This window comes from Camellia sinensis, chromosome 13, assembly GCF_055761805.1.
Source record: "Camellia sinensis isolate YWXY chromosome 13, ASM5576180v1, whole genome shotgun sequence".
NCBI lineage: Eukaryota > Viridiplantae > Streptophyta > Magnoliopsida > Ericales > Theaceae > Camellia > Camellia sinensis.
This window is the reverse complement of record NC_138973.1, coordinates 19,453,366-19,476,469: the sequence shown is the minus strand read 5'-3', so window position 1 is coordinate 19,476,469 and position 23,104 is coordinate 19,453,366. Positions and strand designations below refer to the sequence as shown.

Genomic DNA, 23,104 nt, shown 5'->3' with positions numbered 1-23,104 from the left:
GTAGAAAGTACAATTCCTGCAAGCCATTGTTTTATTCATCTTCTATTTCTTGTTACAGTTATTATAATTTTAGTTAATCTGATAATTGTACTTCTGGTATTTGATAAGAGTTAATTTGGTTTGCGGAACTTTTTTTTTTTTTTTAATAATCGGGTGTGTGTGTAATGCCCCGCCTTTCTATTACTGGGATTCCATTACCAAATCACTATTATAGATTTAATTTCAGAGATAACATACGTAAATTCTTTATATTTACAAGAACACATGAATAAAGATTCTCTCATCTGAATATAATATGAATGCAACAAAAGTTGTAATTAAATAAATTGCCCGTAAGCTTATATCTTTTAAACTAAGAGGAAGGGTTTAACCCTTTTACATCAATGGCATTCTGTCCACAAATAAAAGGCCCCGTGGCCAACAAGTAAAGAAGATCTATGACCTTGAAACACTTCTCGATGTTTACTTGAAAAAGGATTAGCAACGTGAGATGAACATATAGTCCAGTAGGGATCTCAACATGATCCTAAACAATAACAACTTACAGATAACTATGATCATGAATGCTGAGTCTCATACTATAATAATAATGTAACAGTTTATATAGAAATATACGTATATAAGAACTTTTCTCAAAATCATTCATTTCATTCAATAACGTAAGTCTTCTTATTACCTTTTTCCAAAATTCATATGACAACAACAAATTCTAGAAAACAATTTCACCAAGTCCATTACGTTTTTACGTTTTCTCTTACTTTCCGGACTTGCACTTGATTTACCTTTTCAAAACATATTCACAAGTATCCAATATCCTTCACATTATTCACAATCTCAATACAGTACTTACGCCCGTTTCCAACACATTCATATCTATACATGCATACCTTTAGTACAACAGGAAACAGTAAGCAACCAACAAGAATCTAATCAACAAATGAGGCAAGTCGGCCTTCCAAAACTATAACCATCATAACCCATAACATACCCAGATACACTGAGAGAATAATGATAAATAAGTTCTGCTCTACCTGCCTTAAGCACCGTAAGCCAAGTATACACCTTTCCACAATGAAATGCCAATTTACTAGACACCGACTGGAAGGTAATGGTATCTTTGCCAAGTTCTCCAGGCGCTAGCTGGAAGGTACTGGTACCTCTCATTCTAAGCGCGACCAATTCTCCAGGCGCTAGCTGGAAGGTAATGGTACCTCTCATTCTCAGCGTAGTATACATTACCAATCATCATAACATGACAAAGTATAACCAACAAGTGTAATGCATACGCATAAACTATTCAACAAATTACAACCAACACAAGTATAATACATACACAACAATTCAACACAACAATGTCATCCTCCACCGATGACCAAGGACAAAACCTCTAAATGCATGTATTCAACACACGTATTATAATAATTCAACTCTCATGAGATTTTAAATCTAACAACAACAATAGTAAAATAAAATATTCATAATCCAAACTCAAGTTAATTTCTGAAATTCACATATGATTTCATTCTTCATTTTCAAAAATCAATTCTCTTTTTTTCCAAGTTAACATACTCCACTCTTTATCCCAATCCATTCATTTCATTTCACAAAACTAATTCCATGGATATCAAAGCCATAACCCAACTCAATTTAATACGTTCAATCCAAAATAATTCCAATGCCATAGTTAATTCTCCTTTTTAGCTATTAACACATTTACACAACCCATAATAACAATTTACAAACATTATTGAACTTTACCCATTTTTAATTCACCAAGTCAAAACATTAAATTAGGGTTTTTTCTTCTTTCAACATAAATATGCTAGATTACTCCCCAATTAACCCAAACAACAATCAATTTAACAATCTCATTCCCAAATAACAAACCCTAGGTTCCCTTTCATGACTTTCAAAGAAATCCATAATGGATATGATTTTTATGTAATACAAATCTACCACATATCTATCTATAGATGAGGTATTGAAAAGGTACAAGGAAATCCCTACCTCAAGATTCGCAGCTCAAGATTTGAAGCTAAAGATGAAGACCTAACTTAAAACTCCAATGAAATTGTAAAGCAATCGATAGAAGTCTTGATCTATGCTTGCTCTTCAACCATCTTGAAAGATTTGGGCTGAATCTTGGGTAAATAGAAGAGAAATCAATAGTTTGGAAGGTTAGAGTTTCGTTTTGGAGGATAGGAGGAGAAGTGAGGGGGAAAAAATAGAGTTTTAGGGTCAAAAAGTCACTTTATAATGTCTGTTAGCGACGTGGTTGCTCGAGCATACAAAAGAAGCTCCCAAAATTTATGAAAATCGCGTAGTTCGCTCGAGTGAAGAAAAGCTCACTCGAGCGAGCATGCTTCCAGCACAGAAACTCGAAATTTAAACAGGTATAACTCTCTCGTCCGGACTCCGTTTAGGGTTGTTTTTGTGTCCAAATTGAAGCCCTGGAAGTAAGCTTTCCAATGGTTCTAGCCTCACATCAAGATTCAGAGTATGGAGAGAGAAAATGATGAAAGAGTGAAACTACTCAATAATATTTATTCAAATTTGGAGTTTTTGATTCAATCTCACCCAACCACTATGGTAACACCTTAACCAAGGCTTAAATAACAACTAAAAAGGTTCTCAATTAAGGTAATCAAAGGGTCAAATATAGTTCTATTATAATAGGAAGCATAAAGTGCTACAGTGTGGTCTGCGGTACTTAATATGGGGAATTGTTTGTGCTTTGGCAGATGATTGATGATCAAGACTTGGAATTCTTTGCCAACTTTCTTGGCATTTTCATATTTGTCTTGGTGATTGCTTGCCACTATGTGATGGCTGATCCCAAATATGAAGGAAACTGAAAGGGGCCCAGTTTTGCCAATACTTTTTCCATCTCATGTGAACATTCTTATGTTGGAATGTTGCTATAGTGATGAACTCTTATTTGGATTTCACATTTGCAGCACTCTCTGTCTCTATCCCTAATTCTTTTATTTTTTTAATTTTTTTTATACTTATAATTTTATTAATTACTTATAATACTATGGAGCTTAGTGGGTTGTTCTTATTATGAATAAAGTAGTTTAAAAAAAAAGTATGTTTCTCTAATTATTTTGTTGGAGCTCTATTTATGCAACTTTTGAAAATCATTACAGCTAATTCTCATTTGTTTTCCTCTATGCCATAAGAAGTTATTCCACCAAATGAAGTTTTGAATCTTTGGATTTTAACTGTTCGTCCTTTTCCTGACAGCCAGAACATCAGAATAGCGGCCTTGAATCGGTTGTTGTTGCTGCAATTCCCACATTAAAGTTCAACCAAGAGGCTTTCAATTCCATGCAAGATGCACAGTAAGTGCATTCACCTATCTTGTAGCCTTTGCGAAAAAATATTTAATTTCATATGAAAAACTAGCTTGTGAATGAAGAAATGTGAATAATCACCAAGAATAAATGTGAATGAATAAAATCACTTCTCAGTCTTTATTTAATACTATAAAATATTGTTATTGTCTTTGATGTGGATTTGTATCTACAGGAGGCCCTCCTTAGTCATGAATACAAATCTTATGTGATGAATTGGAACTCATCTATGTATTGTGGGGAATACTATATAATATGATGTAGAATAACATTACATACATTGCCTTTGGATTAAGAGACAATTAGTAAAATCTTGTCATGTACCATGATTATTTGCAATTACTCAATATGAATTATATGGTGTAATGACTGTAGGACAATCTTCACTGTATTTAAAAGATTTAATTCTATTATGTACACAACAACAATTAGAATTTAAAGAAATAAAGAAAAGGAGAGAATTTGTTTGATTACAAAAATCAAACTCGAAATAAAAAAAAAATAAAAACAGATTTTATTTTGTTACAAAAATAAAATTTAAATCTGATTTTAATAAATAAAAACAACACTGAAAATAAATTAAATAACTTACTTGATTTAATTTGTTCGAATTATTTTCTGATCAAGTCCAGTGTTTGACACTGTGTCCTTAAGACAGATTCGTCCTCTCCACGGTGTTTTCAGAATTTGGACGTCTATCTCCCAGGATGAAATGATCTTACCACAAACAATAGCAGCACTACAAATTGTTTGCCTTACGAACACACTAAGTGTTTACACTCTTTCTTTCAAAAATAAAATGCAGCAAGATGAATAATATAATTAGTAGAGGTGAAATACGAAATTTCTGAATGATTAACATCAAATGAGGGTGGTCCTATTTATAGATGTAAAGGTGGCTCTTGGTTTTAAATTGAACAGGTATGATACCTGTTGGTTTTGAATTCAAACAGATTTGAATCTGTTAACAATTCAAACAGATAGCAAAAACGGGAAGGGCCCTGTTTGGGTGTGCACTAATTCCAAACTAGTTTATTTCTGTTTGAAAACGGGAAGGGCCCTGTTTGGATATATAGAAAATTCAAATTAGTTTAATTTGAATTTTTGGATTTTATTTTACCAAAAAATAAAATAAAATTCAAATGATTTTGGCCCAAAAAGATTAGAAGCCCAACCCAACCACACACCAGCGCCCAAGCCCAGGCCCAGCGCACCGCCAGCACCCAAGCCCAGGCCCAACCCGCCCGACGGCGGCGTGCGTGTGGTGATTTTTGGGTCTAATGGGTCTAGCCCATTTTGCCCATAACCTCTCCCTCTAAAACACTTGGGTACCCCTTGGGGCACACCCCAAGTATCTCACCCAAGCCTTATAAACCCTTTCAAAACTTCCCACCAATTCAATGTCGGACAAGCCAATTTATAACCTTAAGGAATTTCCACCAAAACTCCATTTCCATGGAGCACACTTTGGCTTCAATTTCTCATTCACTCGGTAATGGTTTTGAGCAACCAAATATACCACGTGAATCACAACGCGGCATAGAACGCGTTACTACTTTGACCCGAGTAAATCGACACTCGGGGCCCACCTAAAAAATAGACCAAACTTGAGAAAAAATTCTAGTTTTACCCAGAATTTTTCTACCATTTCCAACAATGACCAAGGTACTATTGTTTATTGATAACTCTTCGCCCTTTCAGTTATGTATTCTATGTGTCCAACAAGATGGCTGATTACATATTTTGAGTAAAATAGCTTTGGATGTTCATGCTATTGTTCTTTTATCTTTTCAGTGAACCGTCACAATATTTATTATAATTGCCTCCACTTTATTTTGTTTTGATTTTCCTGGAGTTCGCCTGTTGCTTGTGTAATATTATATGAAAATGCAAATTATACGATATACTTTTGCCAAGTTGTGCAAAAAAGCAATTGGATGATGTTAAATATTGGCTTTACAATAAATGTGAGTTGTTTTCTTTCCTTCTCCTGTCATTCAAATTAATTTAAACTTTGTTTAAAGTAGCAATGACCTTTTTTCCTCTTTTGTTTTTTTTTTTCTCCTACTGGTTTGAAGCATTCTGGAAATTTTAGCATTTGTTAGATAATTTTTTACTAAGTGCCGCAATTTTACACTCTGACACATTAGATAAACCTAATGATAATGGATTACACTTTTTTTAATTTTTAACTCTTGGATACTTATGCTCATATGCCCAGGTATTAAAAAAGGCGTGTTCGAGAAGATGCACGCTACGTGCGCCTGTACAAAAAAATTATATGAAACTTTACTAGAAGAAGAATCAGATTTCTTATTGATGATTGCTTCGTAGAGAAGGTTGATTACTCCTTAATAGTTAAACATTTATTTCAAAATGGAAAAAACTATCTGTCATGATGTTCACATTTTTATAAAATCATTTGTACTCACACAAATTTCTAATGTTATTTTTCAATTAATTTCACAAGAAAAACTCGAAGGTGGATTTGTTTCTAGTTCTAACTTTGAAAGGGGTGGCAACCTTGATGGTAGAGAGAAGGAAAAGAGAGACGACAAAAAGCAATATTTCCAATTAGCTAACCTACAGAGTTCTACTTTAAGACAACAAGGGTCCAATTTGTTTGTTTGTTCACAATTTTGTGCACGATGTGTCTATGATTGGCAGGATAGAATAGAAGAAATAGTGTATTTTGTGTTGGAGATTTTTTTGAAAAACAATATTGATTCTTTGCCTTGTTATATTGTTTTTATCAATGACGTAGTGCGGGGGTCCAACTAATACTATAAAAAGAGCCAAAACCTTAAAGTTGGGTCTAACGCCTCATTGACGGAGACTATCCCTCAAAACTTTCATAAATTACATAGTCCGTCGGGAGCATGTTTGATTGGGTGGATTAGAGTATGGGATTAAGATTATTAATCCGTGGGTCCAATTATTCTATGTTTATTTTAACATTTCGGTTTAGAATTATTAATTAGAATCGATTTTCATTAAGTCCTATTAAAAATAAATCATAGTAAAATCGTTGATAAAAATATATATTTTTTTTGTAATAATTTTTTGCATATGTCGTTAAAAATTGATAATTAATGATTTTTTTACGGTTTTTATAAATTGTCGCTAAAACTTATACTTAGTAACTTTTTTATGATGAAAATTTTAAATTATTGCTAAAAGTTGAAACCATTTTTTGTAACGATTTTTTTAAACTGTCAATAAAGTTATAAGTAGTGACATTTTTTGTGATAATTTTTAAATTACCACTGAAAATTAATAATCAGTGACAATTTCTAATAGTATTTGATGAAGGATGTTATTAATTATTATAGGACACATATTGTAGAATAACTCCACCTATTAAACTTACGTTTTTTCTTAATTGCACTCAAAGCTATTCGTGGATGAGTCAAAGCCTGAAATTGATTGAAGCGGTGCTTCTAATGCCAGTTGGTTGAAGCCGTGCTATTTGTTTGCCTCTAAAAGAGTTCCTCATGTGCTGCAAGACATAAACGGTGAATCGGTGTAGAAAATGATCTATACAATGATTGAATGTTTGAATGTTCGTTTGAGAGTTGTATCTTCCTTTATTTTACAGTTTGCATTTGTTTAACTCTGTATACTTTTTTTCTTTCACATATCAGCTGACAATCTGGTATGTAATTTTTTTGTTTGCTGTTTCTTTATCTTGTATGGAGATGTCAATACCTGATTCCTCTGCTTCCGTATTACATTGATGTTTGTTAGTGCATAGGCAAAAGGGGACTTACCAATGAATCCCATATACAAAGTTTAAAATCCATCTAATCGTAAAACAAAACACTTGCATCAATTAATCTTATATATTTTTAATTGTTACCAATTTTTTTTTTATTTTTTATTTTTAAATTTACAAACGCTGTTGCATTCCACTACCTTCGGATTTCCGTCAGATGGTCACTGGAGGCTCGCTGGAATGTTTAACATCACCGGGAAGTCATCGGAGTATCACCGGGAAGTCACCGGAGTATCGTCGGAAGTTCACTGGAGTGTTATGAACGTCAATGGAAGTCACTGGAATGTCCAGAACGTTTGCTGGGTGTTAAGAACATTATTGGAGACTTATCGGAATGTCCAGAATATTGTTGAAAAAAAAAAGAATAAATGGATAAATTAGAGTGAAAAAACATAGCAAAATGTGCTAAGTATTGATAAACTAAAAGAAAAGAAAATGTAACGACAAACAGCAGCAACAATGGAAAAAAATGTATGTTATTTTTTAATTTTTGTAGGGTTTAAGCATATAATCTCCAATATTGATCAAACTAAAAAGCAAGCTTTGAAATTGTAAAATGTTACAGTTTCAAAGCAAAAAATTATTAAGCATTTATCTTTATTAATCAGACTGAAAAACATGTTATGAAACTGTAAAATTTTACAGTTTAAACCATGATTCATTCCAGCACAAAAAAAAAAATTGAAATTGTAAAATTTTACAGTTTTTACCGCCCGTAACCAAAACTCGAAAACACACTACAACAAAAACATACTTTAGTGGCACTACACTAGTGGCATATTTTTAGAAAATGCCACAAAAAACGATATTTAGTGGCACGTTTTTGAAAAATGCCACAAAACGACAAACATAAAAGGCTCTAGTGACATTTCAATGAACAAGTGTCACAAAACTACAACAAAAACATACTTTAGTGGCACTACACTAGTGGCATATTTTTAGAAAATGCCACAAAAATGATATTTAGTGTCATGTTTTTGAAAAATGTCACAAAACGACAAACATAAAAGGCTCTAGTGACATTTCAATAAATAAGTGTCACAAAACTAAAACAAAAATACATTTTAGTGACACTATATTAGTGGCATGTTTTTAGAAAATGCCACGAAAAAAATATTTGGTGACACATTTAGAAAAATGCCATTGAACCACAAACATATAAGGCTTTAGTGGCATTTCAATAAAGAAATGTCATATCAATTTTATGGCATTTTATTAAAAGAATGACACAAGAAATTTGTTTAGTGACATTTATCAGCAGATGTCACTAAACTTTAGTAGCAATGGCATTTCCTCAAAAATGTCACTAAGCTAGGTAGGTGCAATTTACTTTTTATGGCATTAGGCAAAAAGTGTCATAGACAATATTTATAGCATTTTGAAAAATGCCACTAAGCCAAAAACTTTCCAAGCTATATAATGGCATTTTTTAGAAAAACAAAAAATGACAATATATTTTCAAAAAATTTAAAATGAACAAAATAAATTAAACTCAATATAACATATTTTTTTAACTGTACTTGTTACATGTATAAAATTGATCAACGACTTTATATGACTAAACAGGAAAAAAAGAATCCAAATTGCTCTCTTGTACAATGATAAAGTTTCATGAATTTTAGTCCCTCTAGTTTCAATTAACTCGATTTTCACTCTGAAATTACGAATTTATCTCAATTTCTTTCAATTGCTTATAATTGTTGGGTAAATTACATCAATAATCCTTACATTTTGTTCTTCCATATAGTTTTAATTGATTCACTTTTGACACTTAATTTTAGATTTTACCCAACAATTTACATTTATAATTGTTGGGTAAATTAATTATTTTTTATTTCTTAACCAAATTAATTTTTAATTTTTAAATTTTTTTTCTAAAAATCAAACTATACATAGCCTAAGAATCTTTTGATAAGTCATTTCTTATGTTGGTAACTTATTTAATTATTTGTTAATTTTACGACATTTTTATCATCTGAGGCCTGTTTGGTAACCATTTCATTTTCAGTTTTCAATTTATATTTACAAAAATTTTAAAAACTGTCATAAAAACTTGTTTGATATTTTTTTTTTGGTTCATAAATTGTTGTCTCAGTTTGTAAATTTGAGAAGAAAACGTAAATTCAAAAAATGAGTTTATGTTGATTTTTAAACATAAATTAAAAAAATTTACTAACAAAATTTTTTTTCAAATAATTTTTTTTGACAAATAATTTTTTTCCCAATTAATTTTTTTTTTCCAACTAATACTAAATGAGGGAGCAATTGGTAATGCTACTTTAAACCTTAGGGAGGGGATTATAATTTCTAAAATGTGAGGGGTGTTAATGTAATTTACCTAGTGAAGGCAAAAATGGTATTTAAAAAAATTAAATTGTTGAGGGGGAATCTGTAATGAAACTTTAAATCTCAAGGGGAAGTGTAATTACCAAACAGTGAGGGGAAACTGTAATAAATATAAACTTCAGAAGGGTGTCAATGTAATTTACCCATATTTTTAAATGACAAATATACATATAAGTGACATATGTCATACTTTAAAATAATAAATTTGCTCAACTTGTTAAGTTAACCACAACAAATTCAGTGATAATTTTTTATTAAAAATATTAACAGTATTATTAATTACACTAAATTGACACAAAATTAAAAATTATAAGTTACAACTGATTCAATAAAAAATATAAGGACCAAATATTTACTTTTTAATTTAAGATAAGTTTTTTCCCTTCTATGTTATACAACAAAGTTAAATAACGAAACTGAAGAAACAAACCAAATTTGATACAGCAAAATCTGCATACCAGATTGACATAGAGACAGAGAAGGAAGTCCAAAAATTCTGAAATTGGTGAAGTAAATTTGATTTTGGCGGGTTAAAGAGGCGGGAGCCAAATCATGAAGCAAGGGTTTATCAAATGCCATCCTTATCTACCATCTACACCACAAATTTCCTGTGTTTTCATCTTCTACGATCAGAGTTCATTAGGTATTCTTTCTCTCTTTCTCATTCTCATCAAACACACACAATACCTCTATCTTTCTTACTTATTTATGATCTTCTTGTTTTAGGCATATAACGTGATACAATCTGAAAATCTAATTCTGTAACTCATGAATTTATTAATTTTCATCTTTTAATATAAAAGGTTAGTTGTAATTTACTATTATTGTTTGTATGTTGTGATTGTATATAATGTCTTGTGAGTGTTTGTTTAAATGCTTCAGTGGGATTTTGCATTAGGTTGCTCTGTTTATTTTTTTTTTTTTTTACCAAATTACTCAGTCAAATCACATAAACAAGCATTAGTATACCAGACTATGTGGTCAAGTTTCTTAGTTTAACCCTCAAGGTATACTTATAAAGTAGTTTCGTTGATGAACTTATTATTGTTTATTAAGATTTATGAGTGGTAGATGTCAATGATTTGTGAGATTTCTATAGGCTAGCTTATCATTAAAATGAAAATAATAATAACAATGATTCTCTTTCTTGTGATTGTCAAGGTGAATTATTAAATTTCCAATCTACATTATCTGTAAATAGTATACGAATTGAGATTATACATTGTATGGCCCTGTAAAAAATGAATTCTATTAGATCATGGAGTCATTATTGCCTGTTGGGTGCAAAAGATATATTAAGTATTAAAAAATGGAATAAATTAAAGAGAGGCACATAAGTGAAGTATTGGGTATTTGATTAGACCAAGAATTGAATTCCATTCAAGATAGGAGCATGTACCAGTGGACACAATCAAATTTAACAAAGATGCATTGACTAATGGATGCAATCAGAATTCAGAATACTTCACCGAAGGGAAGAGAAAAAAAAAACAAAAAAAAACTAAAAAACTAAATAATAGATAATAATAAAAACTATAGCAACACTACATTAGGTAAGGGTTATTAGAGCATGCATAATAAGATATATCTTTGTATTTATCTCCTAGATGCTGCTGAACTGAGGTTTAGAACCTTCTAAAAGATGCCAAGCAGAGAGAGAACTTTGGCTATTGAAAAATAAAATAAATCACTGATGTACACAGGGCATTTGTTCTGTACAACAGTGATTTACAAACTACAAAAGCCATGAATATAGATCAAAACAAAAAATTAAAGGAAATAAAATGCATAAAAAAGGGAAAGGAGGAGGCCCACTAGCCATGGGGGATGGCGGCGCGGGTGGGGGTGTCGAGAATATTGCCCTCCATAAGAAAACCAAACAGCAAGTCAACTATCATTCAATGTTCATCAAACATAGCAATTAAATATGAGTTTGGAAAATTAAATCGTTGTGTTAAACCTATACTCGAGCCACAAATGACCCAACAAAACCATATGCACCTTACAAAACTAAATCATAAACGAAGTCAAGAAATTGATCCGGGTTTAGTCTAATCATCAACAAAGCCATGCTCTTCTTCTTGAATCTCTTCCCCACACAGCCGCCCCTCCACACATGCATGAATTTCACCACTCCGGAAAAAACCTAAGAGATCCAAAATATCAAGAAGCTCAAGTCCCATAACTCTCTTGCCACTCTACAATGTAAAAGAACATGGGCCTAGTTTCTCATCACTTTTGCACATGCCACCCTAATTAACAAAAAGATTCCTACACAGAGATCAGCATCTGCACTGCACTAGGCCATGACTATAGCTTTCTATTAGATGCAGTTGTATAGAGCCTTAGACCATTGACAATTTGACAATGTCAACCTACCTTGACCAACAAGACCAGTTTGGGTTATCATAAAATAAGATATATACCTTATAGTTCTAGTTAGTTCTTTTGATCCACCAAACAAACCTAAAAAACAGTCACCAAAACAGCCACCAAATCAAATAATAGGATGCTTGGCAGACCAACAGGTGAAGCAGAGATCAGCACAGATAGATAGACAAGCCAATTCAGATAACAGCCACCAAATCAAACAGAACAAAGTAGACCAACTTACCAGACCAACAGACCACAACCTAAGCAGCCAAGAAACAAAAGGTAGCAGAAGCAGAATTACCAGAATCAGCACATATGGATAGGAAAACAAAGATCCACCAAAATCAGCAAACCCAAATCAGTCACTGGCCTCAGCAACCAGACAAGGCCACACCAAAGTTGAGGCAAAATTTGACCAAAGAGACCGAAGAAAACACGTCAACAACAAAAGCACAACAAGATCTACCCATAACTTAGCATATCAAACCAGCAAATCAGTTAAGACATCTATCCTGTTTAACAATCACAAAAACTTGCAGCTAGCTGCTTCCATACAGAATTTGGAACAAAAGCAGCAGCAACACCACAATCAGCAGACTCAAAAGTAGGTAGCTGCTTCCATACCTGACAGCAGAGCAATACCTCAATTTCTGATGCAATACCTCACTTGCTGCAGGTTAAATACCAAATCATTTATAGATACTCAACTACTTTAAGTAAGGTCAATCACAGCACAAAAAAAAACTACTTAATTCGATTTGATTAAATCAGTTCACCATACAAGCACAAAACAAATAGCCTCATGACCATATATCAGTACAGCCCAGTATATCAGTAGTCCACAGCATTTCAGCCTAAGATTACTTGACTTGTATTGGACTGTTGAATTGTATAATAATCCTCACATTGGTATAATGGATTGATTTGTTGTAGGTGAGCAAGCATGAATGTTCTTGAGTCATTTGCAATTCCCATTGCATATGGTTATTCTCTTGAAAAACAGGGCTTTATTCCATTGACATTATAACTTATCATCTTACCTTGCTGTATGCAAAGATTGATGACTCTAGTACACCAACCTGACATGCCATCCATATTTTGTACTGTACACTGCTCAATTTATTGACACTTGCTATGCTAGTTGAAATTTTTTAATTTTCTGGTTTGAGAAGAAGTCCTGTGTACTGTGTATCTGTCTAACAGACCTTTCAAATTTTTAAAGTTAAAAATTGAAGTCTACAATAGGTTTGTACTAGTCACTTGAGTGCATATCCTCTCCGTTTGCATTACTCTGCACAACCGCATCTCAAAAACAATTAGAATCAACTGAATCATCTACTGGGTCAATTTGATTACATTGAAGCCTTGTAAGGACATCTTGATTGAATTTTTCTTTTATTACAAAAAAGAAAAGACATTTAAGGACACTCCAAAATTGCCCCAGAAAACCAAAAAGCTTTCTCTGACAATAGCAGGCTAAAAAATATATCCTATGCAACGTTCTAGAAAAGGAAACTCTCACAACCCGAGAGCCTAGGAAACAATCAAACAAAACAATAATTCTCACAACTCGAGAGGCTATTTTTAGTGGTTTTTTAATTTCTTTTACAAAAAAAACGTGTAAAATAGTAGAAAGAATGGGTTGACTTTTTGAAGTGAATTTTTGATTTTTTTGTGTTGTTCCCTAACAACACCTAACTAGCCTTTAAAATTTACCAAGGTTGGCACCACAACTATCAACAGGTACAAGGTTTTAAATGGCTAAGTGAATACACATTTACAATTTGAGAGAAATATTTTTGCAATTTTTTTGGAGATGTTGATGTACCTGCAGAGCAGCAACCAATCACGTGGCCATGAAAATGTTTAGGAGTTTTGGTGATTTTAACAAGTATCCATCCAAGTGCTGAACCAATAATAAATGTGAGGAGGATATTCAGAGGCATGAACCACCTACACATTAAACCCAAAAATTAAATAGCAAAATAAAGAGGTATTTTTTAAAAAAAAAAATTAAGAAGAAGAAGAAGGTAAATAGAGAATATACTCACAAAGAAACTAGATCGGTTGTTTTGATTGTATTGGACAGATTGCTAACAATAAGTGCAGGGGGTGAACACATAGAATACCAGCTGTTCACAATCATGAAGTAATCGGATTAAAAAACCAAAATTTTGAATCAATCCTAGCTTCAATAGCAACAACATGTGCTATTTTGCTAATTTACTAGTTACTAATTAGATGTAATCGGTATAGAACCTTGATGTCATTTTCTTACACTGTTATATAGAATGAATTGCTATTATTATTATTATTATTATTTTACATACTTTTGCCACACCCTTACAAATCTTTTATATGGCATACAGACAACACCGTAGACTTGTTTCCATACAAAATCCACGTCTTCGTGAAATGGCCATTGATCGCATTCATAGTGAAACATTTCCAACATGGTTTGATAAACATGTAAGCAGTGTTTTGAAGTTCCTTAAATTTTGATTTGATATTAACTTCAACTTCATTCCACACTTACAAAAGTTATGTCGTCAATTGTTTGAAAACAGGTTGAGGAATTGCATAATGCAGGGGATAGTCAAATAACTGAAGAGCTTAGATGTTTGGCTCATGGTCCAAATAGAATTTTCACAAAATATAAGCGATACTTGATAAATGGTTTTAGGTTCCATACTAAGGAGATTGAGCGAAAGAGAAAAACTCAAAATAGTGGGATTATTGTCACGGCAAAAACACGAAGCTTTGCAAGTGGTAGAGATGGAAATCCGGTCTCTGGAGATGTTACATTTTATGGCGTGTTAACAGATATAATTGAGTTAGATTATTTGTTTGGGAAGAGGGTCGTGTTATTTAAAGGTGAATGGGTGTCACAATCAGGGAAAAGACAAGATAAAGATTGCACACTAGTCAATTTTGCACGATTAATGAAAGATGTTGAGCCTTTTGTGTTGGCTTCTCAAGCAGAACAGGTAATGTATGTAGAAGACCTGAAACACAAAGATTGGCAAGTTGCTATCAAGATAAATCCGAGAGATTTTTACGATATGAATGTGGGGTCTTCTGTGGACAATGTGGAGGCATACTTGCAGAGTGTTGTATGTAATACACAAAGTGGTGATGGGGACAATAATTTTGATTTGGTTCGGACAGACATGTCTGCTGCAATTGTAGATGCACCACTTTCTCAGGTGTTGAGAGACAACAATGTTCATGATGATGGAGATGATGATGGAGATGAGGAAGAATTAGATCTTATGTGACTGTTAAACTTATTGAACATTGCTAGTTATTTATATTTGAAAACAATTCTATAGTTTCATTTTGTTATCTTTCTTTATCATTGTTTTTGTTAATTTAATTGCTTGTTTTAAGAATGAATAGTGCGTTTTTAATTTAACTATGTGATTTGCATATGTGGCTACAAAATATTTATTCACTATATGTTACATTTAGTCACTACCAAGATAGCAATGCCATAAAGGTGAATTATGAATTTTTTTTTTTGGTTAATTTTCTTCAAGTATTTTGTTCATTTGCAAATAATTTATTTGGATCATTCTAAGTTTACAATTTGATTTGTCTATTTCACTTGAATCATATTATGATTCATCTATAAAGCAAAAGGCCTATGGACCCATATCTTCAGTTTCGCACAGGCAATGTGGAAGAGTTTAGTGAGTCAGCTCCATCTGAGATACAACCAAATTCTAGTCAACCCAATGATAATGCAGGTATGCAAGTTCAAACCTTATAAAAATGTTATTATTTCTTCGTATATCATTTATTATTAGTATTATTATTATTATTTTTTTATAACTAGATGGTGCTAGTGGACAAAAGAAAACTAGAGGTCCCACGCAAATGCGTAATATTTGGGGTACTCGTGATGATGAGCGCCTAACAGTCAATTGGAACAAACTTGGCCAACCTGACGACAAATTGGCAACAAAGTTATCATCGTTCATTGGAACTATTGTGCGTGATGGGAAAAATGCACCACTCACTTACAAGAATTGGCATAAAGTCCCAGCACATTACAAAGATCACATATGGGCACTTGTACAGGTAAATGACACAATATTGTGCGAAAGATGATCACATGTGAAAAATAGTAAACATGAGTAATGTGATTAAAACAAAACTCGTTATAATTTTGTTTATTTTTAATTTTTTATGTGGGAAGATTAATTTTTTATTATTGTATTCTTCTCTCTCTCTCTCTCTCTTGTTCTCTCTCTTTTCAGTCAAAGTTTGATCTTCCAAGTCATGCTAGGAAGTGGGTTATGAAGTGCTCTGGTAAGAAGTTAAAAGACTGGAAGGCAAACATAAAGAAAAATTATTATAAGAACCACTTGAGTTTTGACGAACAAAAGCATTATAAAGATAGTAGAGTATATGCTGATCAGTGGGAACACCTTATTAAGTATTGGGCCATCGAAGAAGTAAAGGTATACTCGATCTAATCATTATATGTTATTTTACTTGTTGTAGTTTGGACACCATTAATTTATGCATTTGTAATTTTAGGCACAAAGTGATAAAAACAAAGCAAGTCGTGCAGAGCGAAAGTATAATCATACTACTGGAACAAAAAGTTTTCCACGTGTTCGAAAGGAGCAGGTTAATTCATCTTTTCATGTTGTATATTTAATATCATAAGGTATACATAATGTGACATAATGATATAATTTATATTTTGGAATATATTATTTTGTAGAAAAATAAGTTGGGACACTCTCCAACTCGTGCTCACATGTTTAAAGTATGTTATACAAAGGAGACAGGAACCCCTGAGGCAACGAAAGCAATGATAGTATGTACCAAATAAATATGTCCATTTGAACTTGTAGATTAGTTAAAATTTCCACATTATAGTGTTGAGTTATTGAAATGTATATATTAAGTTATGTTTTTTGCAACCTTATAGGATGAAATGAATGAGAGGACAACCTTAAATGCAAATTTATCAAATAAGGGCCCAAATGATGCATTTGGACAAGTGATGGGTAAAGAAAAACATGGACGAGTTCGCATGTATGGATTAGGTGTCTCCCCGTCTAATTTATGGAGAGATACATCTGGTCATAAAGCAAACCAAGACACAACAATGGATGTTATGGAAGGTGAAAATTCGGAGCTAAGGTCCAAAGCTTCCCATGTTCAGCATGCTCCGAATAACTTGACAAACACATCTAATCAGGTAGTTTTTTTAATAGAATTTATAAGTTATTGATGTTTTCCTACACTTATATATGCATACATATGTCTATGTGTGTGTGTTTGTAAAATTAAATAGTTCAAATTTGGTTAGGCCACAACAATTTCTACTCCTCTCGACATGGCAGCTCGACATCAAGCATGGTCTTTGTCATCGATACAAGATGCTTCTCTTACTCAGGTACCTATTAAGAGCTAATCTTATATATCACATTATTCCCAACTTTATTTTAGAATACCATGCAATACTTATTTTTCAATTAACCAAGGAATGAATATTGCGGACATAAATTTCATTATTGAAATCTAGACAATATGTGCTACATAGTCTAAATCATGACATGACAAAGTTTGTGCTATTTTTTTTAAAAAAATTAATTTAATTTTCTTCTAAAGCTTTAACAAGACATCTATCCATCATTTATTACCGCATGGCCTCTTTCTGATTCTCTCAAAATATTGCTTGAAAGTAATTAGTTGATTGTCATTTTTCACAATTACGTTTGATTTACATCGTTGAGGTTAGGTGATCCTGATATTGATAATGGACATGGTTTTGATTGTCGTTGATTGGTGCTTTTGGTTGTTATTGATTTTTGATGCTATTGTTTGATATGGTCTAAAGTTTTACGGTTGTTACTTTTATATAATTTGTTGTAGTGTAGTGAACCAATTAAGTAATTAAAGCATTTGGCTTGCTTATCTACTATAGAAATCCATATCACTTTCAGTTGTGATCATCTTCACTCTAGCACTTTGTACTAGTTTTTTTTTTAAATATTATTTATTAATTTTAAATATACAATTACTTAAGTAGTTAAATCTTGATTTACAGGTGGGAGATATAGTTGTTTTAAAAAGTATTATTAGGCCAACAGAAACAGTTGCAATCGGAGTACTTAAAAGCACAGACGCATCTAAAGAAGTAGAAGGGGAAGAACTAGGACCTGACTATTGGGAGGTACATGTTCAAGTGCCAATCAAACCTAATGAGAGCTTGATCCGATCATATGGACTTGTCAAAACAATTGGACAAGCTATTGGAGCTCATGTTGCTTGGCCTGCTCCATTTGTGGTATATTTCTTTCGTAAATACTAATTTTATTAACAAATTTATATTAACTTAATATAGTTTCAATTACCTTCATATGTTTATCTTTTGGATGCAGATTTCACAAGTTATGGATGCTAGCCGAGAATATTTATACAAGTGAGGTTGAGAATTTGGGAACTAATTTTTTTTTTGATAATTTTTCTCTTCGGAATATGCATATCACTATGGCTTTTCAGAATTTATGGTCGGAATAATTTTCTTTTAAATTGTTTTTACTTTAACTTTGTTAGTGTGGTAGAATATTTAATAATTTTGGATTGAAATTTTAATGAATAATTGATTGTGGCTTTTTTTTTTTTTTTTTCATGTGATGATCTTATGGTGGTAATATTTGTTTATTATTATGAAAATTTTACAGGATGAATGGATGTTAAATTAATATATGATGTGGCTATTAATATTTAATTGTTTATAAAATTGATTCAATTTTTATAGGTATTTACGCATGCATAATTGTAGCTTTTAAAAGTGTCAATGAAAAAAATATATAAGTGGCATTTTATAGTAGTGATAGTAGCTTTGCAAAGTGTCACTAAAATAAGTTCCAAAGGCACTTATATTTATTTAATGGCACAAATGAATTGGATTTAGTGGCATTTATGAAGGTGTTATAAATATCAATTGTGGCATAATAAACGTCATTAAAAATCCATATCGTGGCATTTTTTAGATTGCAAGTCTTTTTTAATGGCACTTGATAGCGTCACGAATAGTGTCTACCATGACATTAAAGTGCCACTGAAAGATTTTAATGTTGATGGTGTAATGACACTTGTAGGTGTCACTAACTCTTTTTTTAATGGCGCTTGATAGTGCCACAAATAATATCTACCATGGCATTAAAATCTCATTAAAAGATTTTAGTCATGATGGTGCAGTGGCACTTGCAGGTATCTACCGTGGCACTCGTATCTACCGTGGCACCGATAGAAGTGGCACTTGTTCAAAATGCCACAAGACCAAAAAATGTCATTAGAAGAATAGTTTTGTGGCACTTTCAAATGTCACTAAACTAAAAAAATGTTGTAGTGACAACTAGTTTAGAACTTGAAAATTTTCCCCATTAAAACAGAAAAGAGAAGTGTATAGTAGAGAAAATGTAGAAAAATTAAGAGATCAAAGGAGAGAGTTAGATATAGAGAGGAGATTGTACTCCGGCAACTATTTTTTGTTTAGATCTACTCAAATCTGATGTAGATCTACATCAGATTTAAGTAGATTTACTAATTTTTTTTGTTAGAAACATATCTTCTTCACCGTCGGTGAGGGTGAAATAAGGAGTCGGCGGTCGGTGATTGCCGGTGAACCTCAATCGATTGTAATCATCGGTCGCCGATGACTATATATCTAAAAGAGAAAGAGAAAAAGTAAAATGTGGTTGCTTGTCGACGATTGCCGGAAATCACAAAGAGCAAAAGAGGCAGAGAAGAAGAAAGGCAAAGAAGACGAAAAAAAATATTATGAGACTTTTGAGTAAAAATAAAAGGTTATGGGACTAAATAGGCTACACGTTTTTCAAAGAAGACTTCTTAGTAATTTATGCATACCATCAGGTCCGGCCTGGCCCAAGGAAAGCAAGGCCGCCATCTTGGACCTTCAAATTTTAACAATATTTAGTGGCCCTAAAATATTTTAGATCCATGTAATATTAGTATCCAAAACTGAAGCCCAGCCCAATATATTCTTGAACAGTCAGCACAGAGAAGAGAAAAGCGTCGGTCAGTCGAAAAATAATTTGGAAAAGTGGAGTGTTCATTGTGGTTATTTGCTTAGGAGAAAATGCCTGATATATATCATTTGAGAAGCAAACAGATTTGTTAATGTGGAGTGGTTTTTGTTGTTGTAATGCTTGCTAATATCATTTGAGGACCAAAAAAGATTTGGTTAAACTAATTCTTTTCCGCTGTGTTTGGTTGGGGGATTTGGGAAGGGAAATGGAAATGAAAGGAAAAGGAGAAAGAATTAATAGAATTCCAAATCCCAACTATGTTTGGTTGTGTTGGTTATAAAATAGAATTGATGTCCTAAAAGGTATCCTATTTCTTTATTTATTTCTCACCCCCTTTCTTTTCCCATATATTTTTTATTATAACCAAACATAAATAGGATTACATTTCTCATTCATTTTCCAAATCCCACCTCAAAAACTCCAACCAAACACAGCATTCAAGTACTGAAACCCATATTACTGATGTGTCATCTTTTTATTTTTCAGATTTAAAGCAAGGAAAATGAAGATAAAACAAAGTGAAGAAAATTGTAACACAAGCAAAATCAACATGCCAACCCACACTTTTACGCAAGAAAATTCTACAAATGGGTATCAAAAGTAACAACAATGCTAGGGATACTTACACATTTACTAACAATCTTACTAACACAATCATAAATTTTGATAAGATCAATCATCACTTGATATGAGATCCACATCAACTTGTGAGTGCGTTATTAAGATTCTTAGTACGATTATTAGTATCCTAACATTTTTCCAAAAGTAAATATCTATACTCTATATATATGAGTGTGTCAACACCAATTTTAGTATCCCGAAGCCCACCATGTGAATGGAAAAACCAGTTTGGTTTGCCTAAAATTTCTGAATACATTGAAATTTAAAAAAGAATCACAAATTTTGGTACTTTCTCCATCAAAATAAAATAAAAATTTTTAAATTATGGAAATGCATTAATTTTTTGATTCGTCAAACTTGGTCAAGCTTAGTCAGTCATATTGTCAAGCAGATGGTATGCAAGACCGACCTTGAAATTTTAGGGCCCAATATTAAATTAAGCCCTTTATATGTAATGACAAAAGTAAAATAAAATAAACTTTGTTTAAATGTCCACATTCTATATTCAAAATCTTCATTTTGATTAGGTGCTTCATTCATCAAGTCTTAATTATCATCTTCATTTTCATTCTCATTCAAGTATTGATTAGATTCTTCACTCCCAAAATATTCAAATTCGTCATTATCAATTTAATTTGAAAACTCTATTTGTTTCTTACCTCTAAAAAACTTATCAAGAGCTCCACTTGAGACTAAAATTAACTTTTCTGATTTTTACTTATTTTTCTTTCTTTTTTTACATTCAAAACTATATTTTATAGGACCCGTGATTGTAAAATCAACCCAAATTGAAAATTCAACCTATAGAGATTAACTGAAACTCAACAAATTCATCTGGCAATCCAAAAAACACACAGAATTTTACAAACAATTGAGGAGAATATCTCATCCAAGCAACATAAAAACATGACAAAGTAAATTAAATAGAAATTAACAAAATGTCAAAATTATTGCACAAAAATTAGATTAAAAATGAGTCAAGTGCCAACAATGCCATTGATTTGGGACAGAAAGCGAACTATACACCCATTGCTTCATTACCTGTCGAATTTGAACTCGCAATTTGCTCACGATTTGCTTCCAACTCTTGAAATCGACTCTCAATAATATGTACATACTATCTATTAGCGGTAGAGATGCATTGGAAATCTATTATTAGGTAAGGGATAAAGATTTTTATTTACATATTACCTAACATATTTTATAACTTAAGTTGAACCCCTGATTTTTTTTTTTTTTTTTTTTTTTTGCCTTACCTTAATTTGCAATATGTTAATTTCTTTTTTTCTTGTGTGTGCATTCTATGACACTCATATGTTAATGCAGAAGCCTCCAATATGCCACTATTTTTCCTCTTGAATTTTGACAAAATTTATGAACTTTGAATTGATATGGATGCACACACTGCCTTCACCTACATTGCGCCACACTCCACAATATTTGTTTTCCATCCAAGACATAACCTTATTCTAAACGATATCAATTGAAACCCAACAATTACAACTTCCCCCGTATTTTGCTTAGATAGAAACCCAAACTTTTAGTGCATGATTTCGGCCATAACTATAACGGCCCTATGGTTGCTAAATTCCTTGTCGGGTAAGTTCCGGGATTTGGTCTCTATGTTTATATGTATGTTTTATTTTAGGCAGATTTCAAACTAGCTACAGTTAAAAGTGTTTTTCCTATGTATTTTCTCACTTGAATAGGTGATGACATTCTGTTTAAAATAAAAAATGGAGATGAAGTTTAGAGTTTTGCACCCACAAAAAGTGCATGGAGTTTAGAGGAAAGTGAAACTAGAACTAACTTTTAATAATGAAGTATGCTTTAGTTGTTATATTGTTGTCCCTGTTTAATCCATCTGAAAACAAATAAAGACAACCCAACCAAATTTGATTCTTTTTTTGTTTGGAGAAGTTCCATGAGAACTCGGGGCATTGGTTTGTTTTCTTTCAAACCTTTACAAGATATTATACGGGCAAATTCCAGAAATTTTTATTTGGACAAAAGTCTGCTTCCTAAGTATATTGGAAGAGAGTATTTTTATGTTAGAAATTGGGCGCCCATGTGGCATGACCCTTAGAACCTTTTGAACCTCATCCAAATGGGTTTTGAATTTGAATTCAAACCTATTTGGATGAGCCACTCAGGATATATATCTATCATATCATGATATGGATAGATGATATAGATATCAGATATTATCTCATTTAACCAATGGATAAATGAGATAAATATATTTTATATCTGATATATGGTTATGGGTAACCAAGAGAGAAAACAACGTTGAGTCTGTTTTCTACCCATATACTGACTCTCTCCCAAGAAACAACGATCAAGTCAGTTGCACTGTGGTTTGTGTGGGTGATATTCACCATTGTAATATCACCCCACTGCTGGGATTGATTGATCTGATTCTGGAAGCACGTGATTTATCCACGAGGTTCTATCATCAAAAGGTATGATCTGATGATTTTATTCCGCTGCATGTTTTGTGTTTTGATTTACATTGGTATCAGAGCCAATGATGGATATTTTCGTGCTTTCTTTCA

At 32.3% G+C, this 23,104-nt stretch overlaps 2 protein-coding genes and 2 long non-coding RNA genes across 4 annotated transcripts; all 4 read left to right on the top strand.

Annotated features, from left to right (window-relative positions):
* The first annotated feature begins 12,260 nt into the window (after positions 1–12,260).
* Positions 12,261–13,803, top strand: LOC145805819 (uncharacterized). The gene is made up of 2 exons (XR_014347970.1): positions 12,261–12,526; positions 13,685–13,803. It is a non-coding gene; the product is annotated as an uncharacterized LOC145805819 (long non-coding RNA).
* Positions 13,804–14,225: 422 nt separating this feature from the next.
* On the top strand, positions 14,226–15,187 carry LOC145806545 (uncharacterized). Its single transcript, XM_082903838.1, has 2 exons — positions 14,226–14,319; positions 14,418–15,187. The coding sequence occupies exons 1-2, from the start codon at positions 14,266–14,268 to the stop codon at positions 15,126–15,128; spliced, it is 765 nt and encodes a 254-aa protein (XP_082759964.1). The 5' UTR covers positions 14,226–14,265; the 3' UTR covers positions 15,129–15,187.
* A 309-nt stretch (positions 15,188–15,496) lies between these two features.
* On the top strand, positions 15,497–17,698 carry LOC114289204 (uncharacterized). Its single transcript, XM_082900322.1, has 8 exons — positions 15,497–15,599; positions 15,689–15,933; positions 16,113–16,316; positions 16,396–16,488; positions 16,586–16,681; positions 16,796–17,068; positions 17,180–17,266; positions 17,612–17,698. The coding sequence occupies exons 1-8, from the start codon at positions 15,497–15,499 to the stop codon at positions 17,696–17,698; spliced, it is 1,188 nt and encodes a 395-aa protein (XP_082756448.1).
* A 222-nt stretch (positions 17,699–17,920) lies between these two features.
* On the top strand, positions 17,921–18,499 carry LOC114307555 (uncharacterized). Its single transcript, XR_014349860.1, has 2 exons — positions 17,921–18,160; positions 18,255–18,499. It is a non-coding gene; the product is annotated as an uncharacterized LOC114307555 (long non-coding RNA).
* The last annotated feature ends 4,605 nt before the right edge of the window (positions 18,500–23,104 follow it).

Coding starts and splice junctions, on each gene's coding strand:
- LOC114289204 (XM_082900322.1), top strand. CDS start 15,497: ATGGACCCATATCTTCAGTTTCGCACAGGCAATGTGGAAGAGTTTAGT. Junction 16,317..16,395: donor GGGCCATCGAAGAAGTAAAG/GTATACTCGATC, acceptor TTGTAATTTTAG/GCACAAAGTGATAAAAACAA. Junction 17,069..17,179: donor TGACAAACACATCTAATCAG/GTAGTTTTTTTA, acceptor AAATTTGGTTAG/GCCACAACAATTTCTACTCC.
- LOC145806545 (XM_082903838.1), top strand. CDS start 14,266: ATGGCCATTGATCGCATTCATAGTGAAACATTTCCAACATGGTTTGAT. Junction 14,320..14,417: donor CAACATGGTTTGATAAACAT/GTAAGCAGTGTT, acceptor GTTTGAAAACAG/GTTGAGGAATTGCATAATGC.